Raw genomic sequence first — 8514 nt, forward strand, 5'->3', positions numbered from 1 at the left:
GAGCTTTCTAACTGGCTTTGGCTAATGGAATGCTGTAGAGGTGGCTGCATTACAATGTCAAATAAGGACGCAAGGAACCATTAGTTTCATCTTTTTCCTCTCTCTTGTCCCTGAGATTGCCATATAAACAAGACCTGTAAAGGTTTTCTGTAAACGCACAGTGAATATTTCAGGCTTTATGTATGTGTTCCTGTTGCAACTACTCAAATGTGATCTTGTGTGTGACCACAGCTACAGACGAGAGCAGCCGTCCTCAACCTTTCTAAGGCTGTGGCCTTTTAATACAGTTCCTCATGTTGTGGTGACCTTCAACCATAGGATTATTTCGTTGCAACTTCATAACTGAAATTTTGCTCCTGTTATAAATCATAACGTAGATATTTGATAGGTGATCCCGCAGTTAAGAACTGCAGAGCTACTTAAACAAATGGGGAAGGTCCAATTTCAAAACAACTTGCTGCATAAAAATAGATGGTATACTGTGAACTAAGCCCACAAGGAGCAGCTCTGAACTTCTATATGTGTGAATGGCTTGTCCAATACCAGTGAAGCTGATGCGCCACTGGCCTTAGACACCTATACGAAGCTACAGAGTCCCAAGACCCATGCCACTGATCCCACCTAAATTACCTACTCATAAAGTTGTGGCTATTGTTTCAAGTTATGGATATTTAGGTGACACTTAGAATAAACATCTGTTGCCTGTTCAGCTGACCGTGCCCTACTCATTACAATTGTACCTGGTATATGTCCTCAGAAGTCTCTTCTTTTACATTGTAACTACATCTTTATTTCCACCTTTCTTTTTTCCTTTTACTGAACATAGTTTTTCTTTTCTAAATCACATAATATCTCCTGATAACAGTCCCTCTCCACTCCTCCCAGTTCCTCCCCACCTCCTTTCCCATCTGAATTCACCCCCTTTCTGTCTCTCAGTAGAAAGCAATTTTCTAAGAGATGATAATAATATGACAAAATAAAATGTAATAAGATAAAACAAAAACTATCATATTGGAGTTGGACAAACAGAAGGAAAAGTGTCCAAAGGAAGGAACAAATCAGAGACCAGCTTATTCACATTCTTAGAAATTCCATTTAAAATGTTGAACTGGAAGCCATAGTATAAGCAAGGAGAACCTGTTACAGACTGGTACAGGCCCTGTGAATGCTGCTTCAATCTCTGTGCGTTCATGTGAGCTTTGAACATGTAGATTTAGAAGGCTTTCTTTTTTTTACTTTTTTCATTTTTATTTTTGGTGTTTGCTATCTCCTTTGGCTTTTAGTTTTTGTTCCTGTATATTAGATCATGCTTTTTTTTTATGAAGATATACTTTTCTATAATATCCTTTATCAAATTACTGATTCTAATTTAAAGAACTGTTTCTTTGCCATCTGCTTTCTGACAAATAGTATTCACAAATGTATTGCTGGTCCTTTTCATCAGACTGATACATAGATGGTCCGGTCCTTCAGCTTTTTGTTTTTGGTGGACTGATTATAATGAAGGATACTTTTGCTTTTAGCAAGTGACTGTTAGTGAATTTTCTTTAATGAATTCTATACTCATTCTAGATTTGCAGTACCCCCTAAAACTCTAGTACTGGACAGGTGTGAAGTTTTCCTTGGTTTCTGTTGTCTTTCCCTCTCTTCTTTATTTCTCAAGAGCAAGTAGTATAAGTATCTTTTGAATTGGCTTCACTCTTACTGGCTATGAGTCCTTAAACAAGTCATTTGTTCTTCTTAACTTTGGATACATAAGATGGAAATGGTGCTGCTTGCATTATAAAATCAAGGGTGAATATATAGTCTCAAGAATGGAATCATCTGAGAAATTTTGAGTGCTTGTAAAAAACTACAACAACAACAACCAACAAGAAAACAACACAAGAGTCTGGAGACCTCAGTTTTTCAAATCACAGAACAATTCTTGAATGTGCTTTTCTGCTCCCCTCTGTGTAGCAGGCAGGAGTGAGCTTACTTCAGCTGTCTTTATACATATGCCTCTATGGAAAAAACATGTTTTTGCCCCGTGAAGCTTGTCCTTGTGATTGTACACTTTACTTAGTTGACTCTTTTATTTTTCAGAGTATATAAATTGCTTGATGCTCTGAATATACTTGGCTTTTGGATGAGACTTTAGTCTGCTTCAGTTTTAGCCCTTCTTTCCCAGGTTCTCACTACCAACTAGAGCAGTAAATTAAAGATTTTGTCTGTAATATCTTACTTCTCTTACTTTGTAATGATGGGAGAAAATGGGTTTTAGGATAGATAGATAGATAGATAGATAGATAGATAGATAGATAGATAGGACATCTTGAATTTATCATAATGTAATGGTTCAGTGCTCAGAAAGTTAGATATAATAATGTCCAGATTTTCTATGTTTGAACAAGCCTGCTGAATACTCTAATCGATTCTCATGATGGAAAAATTTCATGAACAAACAAACAAACAAACAAAAAACACCTGTTAATCCACAGCCTTGCTAGCAATAAGCACCTCTACTGCATTGGTGAGAAATGTTAGTAATCAGGCACCTCCCTGGCCAGTCCAGGGGGGCCCCGTGACACTGTTAGCAGTCAGGCACATTCCTGGCCAGCCTCGAGGGTCTTGGTGATAAGACATCTCACCACTAGCTTCCCAGACTCTACACATTCTCATTGGCTCCTCCATCGCAAATCCTCCTGAGCATGTGCCTCACTGCCCAATTAAAAAGGCACATTTTTCCTCCCCCTATCCCTTCTGCCCTTCCTCCTCCTAGATGCAGTCTCTGTGTCCCCCTCTCCCCTCCCTTAACAAACCTCCCACGTGAGACCTATTGCCTGGTGTGATTATTGTCGGAATCTGCTGCTTAGTTACATCAAGAAAACCAAGAGATACTGCATTGATAGTGTTATTAGCATGTCGAGTGTGACTGTAAATTCAGTATTGGACTTATGCAGTTCGGCTGTAAACTTAAATCTCTTTGCACCTTACTTTGTTCATCTATGAAATGAGGTTAATGATAGTATACCCCCATGTGGCTATCTTGAACATCAATGATTTGATCTCTTAGTATTTCACAGACCCCAGATTTAAACTAAATGCTTGACATACGGTGATATACATGACTAGGTTTCATTAGGTCTGTACTGCAATCAGCCTAGTGGTGTTTACAAAATGCCTTTATGATAACATCTGAATGGTATCATTCTCTGCCCATCATATTCAATGATTCAATAACTCACTATCTCAAATGTGTATAAAAACTTCATTTTGCACCTTGTACATGACAAGTTCATTCACATGGGCAACTGGTGCTTACTGTGAAGCATTCAGTCCCCACAAATCCACGTTAGCCAAGCAAAATGAATAAGACCTTTAAGCAAAGAGCAAAGGAGCTTATTTGGAAAATTGCTGAGATTGTTCTAAGATCTCTATATGTGCTGTGTTCCTGGAGTTTAGTAACTAGTAACTAATGGTGAATTTATTTTAATGATTTTTGCATGCCATGAAATTTTCATTCTTGTTGGAAGCAACACGTGATATATGTGATAATAAATGCCATGGTAAATCTAGAAGACGTGAAATGTGTCTCTCATTAGTTATGTTTCAACTTATCACTGAAGTATAGACTTTGAGGAAAGTAAGTTTTGTCTTCAAAGTGTTTCTGGAAATTTGAGATGGAAACCACTCACAGGTTTAGTGTTCTCTTCAATAATTTCTTCTTCCAGGGGTTCAAGTTTCAGATCCTTCAGTCAGAGGAAGTAAAGGCAGAGAAAAAGAAAAGATGCCAATTATATAACAAAATCAATCAGCATAAGACCATATGGTAGCTATGTTTCATAGCTAATATCAAGCCCAAAGAACCTTGGTATTTGAAAGGAGATGAACCAATTCTCATTTTAAAATTGAGCTGTTCTAGTAAAGAGATACTGTACCATAATTAAAAGTCAATTCTAAGGAGGTATTTATGATATGTCCAAGTTGTTACTGCTGTTCACCTCACTGATGCCATCAAAGACTGGAGGGAGGCAGACTAGAAATGCATTCAGAGGACGAATAAGTTAGCATGACAAGCTTAACAGATAGACTGCCTTTATTGTAACTGTTACCACATCCTTCCCTTCCTTGGGAGGCCATTATAGATATTTGTCTATTGTAAATATTTTTTAATATTCCAGCACAAGTTTTTCTTTACTAAAATTGGTGAATTGAAAAGTAAATGAAAAATACTATTAATATTTGTTAAAATACAATAAAGATTTTTATTTAAACTTAAAATTTTCTCTCTCAGAGATGGTCTTGTTGGGCATCAATGGGAAGAGAGGCCCTTGGTCCTGTGAAGGTTTGATGCCCCAGTGCAGGGGAATGCCAGGGTGGAGAGGTGGGAGGTGGTGAGTGGGTGGGAGAAGACACTCATAGAAGCAGGGGGAGGAGGGTGGGGGAACCAGGAAAGGGGATAACACCTGAAATGTAAATAAAGACAATATCCAATAAAAATCTCTCTCTCTCTCCCTCTCTCTCTCTCTCTCTGTGTATGTGTGTGTCTCTCTCTGTTTCTCTCTCTGTGTGTATGTGTGTGTCTCTCTCTGTTTCTCTCTGTGTGTATGTGTGTGTCTCTGTTTCTCTCTCTCTCTGTGTATGTGTGTGTCTCTCTCTGTTTCTCTCTCTCTCTGTGTCTGTGTGTGCACACATCTGTGTACAGTCATGTGCACTCCATAGTGTATGTTTTTCACACCCAGTTTTGATGTAGCATCCTTTACACAGACTTTCTCAGACCACTTTCTTTAAGTATGTAACCTTTCCATCCACTAGCATTGCTGGTTTCTGGAGTTCAGCTGAAGTTCGTGATCTGATCTTTGTTTCTTAGATTCTTTCACATATTTTTGTCTGTCTTTTTAGAGACCAAATAGATTTGCCTGTACAAGTATTTCTGGACTGCTATTACCAGATGCTGCTAGGCACACAGTAGGTATCCACTGCCGAATTAAATTGTGTCTGAATGATGGCGTTCCAGATGAGTGTTCCTGGCACCCATGGATCTGGGTATTTGAACTGAGGCTCTCATCCTTGCATGGTGAACATTTACACCAAGAGCCACTCCCCTACCTCTGGCCCTGAAGGTATTTTGTATAGATTCAAGCATAGCATGGTTAAACTTCAGCACATTCCATTCATTATTCACTATTATTCATGAAGGCAAGGAAGGACAGAACCAAACCTGAAAAACCGGTAGGAATCACAAATATTATTAACCTCCAACCCCTTGAATGGAATTATGTCTAGTTTATAGGCTAGGAAGGATTATCGCAAATACTTAGGAGACGGGGTAGGGGGGAATGTATGCTCTGCCTCAGGTACACTTCCTTTTAACAGGGAGATCAAACCCAAGGCTAACAACCACAGGAAACAAGGGAGTCAGTGGTGAAATGGCATGCACTTAGCCACGGCTTGGCAATTGGATAGTTTTCTCTGGAAACCTAATTCAGCACAGTACAGAAAAAGTCACACAAGAAGACGGAACCCATACTGCTCCACCACTCGTTAAGGCAGCTCACGCTGAGCACCACACAGCCGGAGGCCCAGGCTTTCAGCAAGTCTCTTGGATGCTGCTCTTACAATAAAACCATTTCATAGGAGGAGAGAGAGAGACAAAAGTCCAGGAAAGAAAAGGATGTGACAATACTTTGATTTAAAACGGGAAGAAAGGTATTACTAAAGTTTAAACCATTTCAGAAAAAAAAAACTGTACACATTTCATATACCAAGAAGAGACAGTTTTTCTTGGAACTTCAAAACCACTTCAAAAAGAGATAATTGTTCTACAAAAGAATCTAAACTTATTTAACACAGGAACCCTTATCGATTTCCAGGACTTCCAACATCAGAAAACCAATATTCATGGCACTAGTTTTCCTTTAGTCCCAGTTGACAATTCAGTTATTATAAAAGGAAAGAGGAAAGTTGACTTGCGACATGTTTATAGTTCATGTATTCGCTACAGTAGGAGACCAATGTCAACTAAGATGCCCTGGCTGAAAGACTGGAGCTATCCAAGGTTGCTTCCCTCTGACTTGGCTATTCTTGTACAGAGAGAATACTGTTTCCAGCAACCTTGTCCATCTTTAGGCCTTGAGTTTTCACTTTCATGGTGCTCGCTGTAAGACCTGACCTATAAAGTAAGTCAAGGGCTACATTGAGAAACCCTGTCTAAAAACCAAACCAAACCAAACCAAACCAAACCAAACCAAACCAAACCAAACCAAACCAAAATGATATGTTACTTAGGAACATACAATGGAGGTCTTGCCTACTAGGAAGGCTTAACACTAAAACTATCAGTTAGTATGTTAATCTCTAGAAGTTGAGCAAAGAATAACCCTGGTCCCTAAATTAAAGATTTGCAAGACTTCACTTGTATGTCTTTATGAGATTGATTAGCATCATTCAAGCATAATCCAGAGAGTTTATTTAATTACTAGCCCTGGACCTTATTTTAAATGTAACTGAGCTTTCCTATTTATTTTAACAAGCAATCAAATAACCAATCAGAAAACAAGGCCTTGTAGCTACCAGACATCCAGAGAGTCAATTAGACATTGAACATTATTCTATCCATGGGGAAGCCATGGATGAATATTCAGGAAGTGAGGAAACTGGATCAGGAGAGAGGGGGAAAGGGAAGAAGGGAGGGAGTGAGGGAAGAAGAGAGAGAGAGAGAGAGAGAGAGAGAGAGAGAGAGAGAGAGAGAGAGAGAGAGAGAGAACCTACCTTCTTTTCCAGTCTATCAATTAATTTCTGGAGTCTGTTTATCTGGGTCATCCACTGGTTGTCTTCTTCTAACAATGCTTGGCAAGAAATCACAAAGGCAGCATGTTAAATTTCTAAGAATGCTGAGTGCTTAGTTACCTATCCTTCCACCCTGAAGGAAGAATGCAGTGCTGCCAGCTTTTAAACACATCCCTAAAAATGTATCCCACGAGTGATTTCTAAGTACCCAACTCTCAGAAATCGCTGCATCACTGCTTCATTTACAAGCCTTTCCTGCTCCTTTAAAAAGTTTCTTCTTAAAAAAAAAAATACTGTGTACCGTACTGCCCTGTGACGCTTGAGAGAACAGATTTTGCTGAGCCCTTCTTTACAATCTGATAAGACACTTTTCTTCGGGAAAAGAAAGAAAGTCCTAATTCTAAACTCATCTGTAAGGCAGGACAGATAAAATCAGTCCTTTGATATGGAGCTGTGATGCAAAAGTAGTGTAATAGCAAGGTAGCTGGTGTTCCCTTTCCCACTGACTAACCTGGGACTACATGGGCACTTTAGTCATGGCTTAGCGTACAAACTAGAGCCTGTTCTATATTCTATATTTATGTATATGAAATTTACTCTATCTATCTATCTATCTATCTATCTATCTATCTATCTATCTATCTATCTATCTATCTATCTACCTATGGATTTTTTATGCATATGTACTTCATGTGGAAATATGTATAAATGTAGATATATATGTACACAGATACAGATCTGCATGTCTGGTACCATGTAATATATGTCACACAGGTAAAATGCCATGTGCTGTTTCAGCTCACTGAGCAGTGGCTTTAGCAGTAGGATTGCCCTCCCTCCTCATTTCAGCCCCAAGTACATTTGTCTCAAAGTGTCTCCAAGGCTCCTTGTCTGGGGATGGGCAGGCTCTCTAACTTTGCAGCAGGGAGGAACTAGAACAACAGAACAACTCAAGTGTAAACACATTATGCCCCAGAGAGGTGCTAGCAGGTAAAGCATTGCCAACAAGTGCTATTATTGTTCTCCCCATGATATACAAGTGCCTGTAGTGAAAAAGAGAAGCCAGAACTTCAGACACAGGAAGCATATCCATGAAAAGAAAGTTCAATTGTGAACTCCTCTTGACTGCCTCAGCTTTCCAACTTGATGACCTCATCTTTAGAGGTTGCTATTTGTTCTTTTTCTTGGAAGCCTCACCAAAGGGGGAGACTCTGCTGGGGCTATCCCTGAGCAAACCCAGCTGGCTGCCTTTACAGGGCTTCCTCAGTCAATTTCTGTAAGATGCTTTAAGATCTCATTTTAATAATACTCCCTCTCTTACCCTCTCCTCACCTTCATCTCTGTCTCTTCTCTCCCCCCTTCTCTCTCCTTATTCTTTTGCTTTGGTTTGTAATTTACGTGATAAGCTCGTTCATTTGAAATCCAAAATATAGCTGTTATAGATCATTCTCTGGACTATAAAGAAAATTCCACTTTAAACATTGTATAAACTCTGCTTTTAATATCATTGTAACTATTTTTATAGAAAGAGGTAAAGGAAGTTATTATGGTCTGAGACCTTAAATGGGCATCCTAACTTCTTTTTTTTTTATTAGATATTTTCTTTATTTACATTTCAAATGCTACCCCGAAAGTTCCCTATACCCCCCCCCCCACCCTGCTCCCCTACACACCCACTCCCACTTCTTGGCCCTGGCATTCCCCTGTACTGGGGCATATAAAGTTTGCAATACCAAGGGGCCT

The 8514-nt window shown here is 39.2% G+C and overlaps 1 protein-coding gene across 1 annotated transcript in view; it reads right to left on the reverse strand.

Moving 5' to 3' along the window:
• The window catches only part of Necab1 (N-terminal EF-hand calcium binding protein 1), a 176924-nt gene that overhangs the window by 19253 nt on the left and 149157 nt on the right, over nucleotides 1-8514 (reverse strand). The window contains exons 8-9 of the mRNA XM_021160280.1: nucleotides 6754-6830; nucleotides 3678-3731 (exon numbers count right to left, since the gene is read on the reverse strand). Coding sequence (XP_021015939.1) covers nucleotides 3678-3731; nucleotides 6754-6830 — 131 coding nt within the window. The remainder of the gene's footprint in view (nucleotides 1-3677; nucleotides 3732-6753; nucleotides 6831-8514) is intronic.

Source organism: Mus caroli, chromosome 4 (assembly GCF_900094665.2).
Source record: "Mus caroli chromosome 4, CAROLI_EIJ_v1.1, whole genome shotgun sequence".
Taxonomy (NCBI): domain Eukaryota; kingdom Metazoa; phylum Chordata; class Mammalia; order Rodentia; family Muridae; genus Mus; species Mus caroli.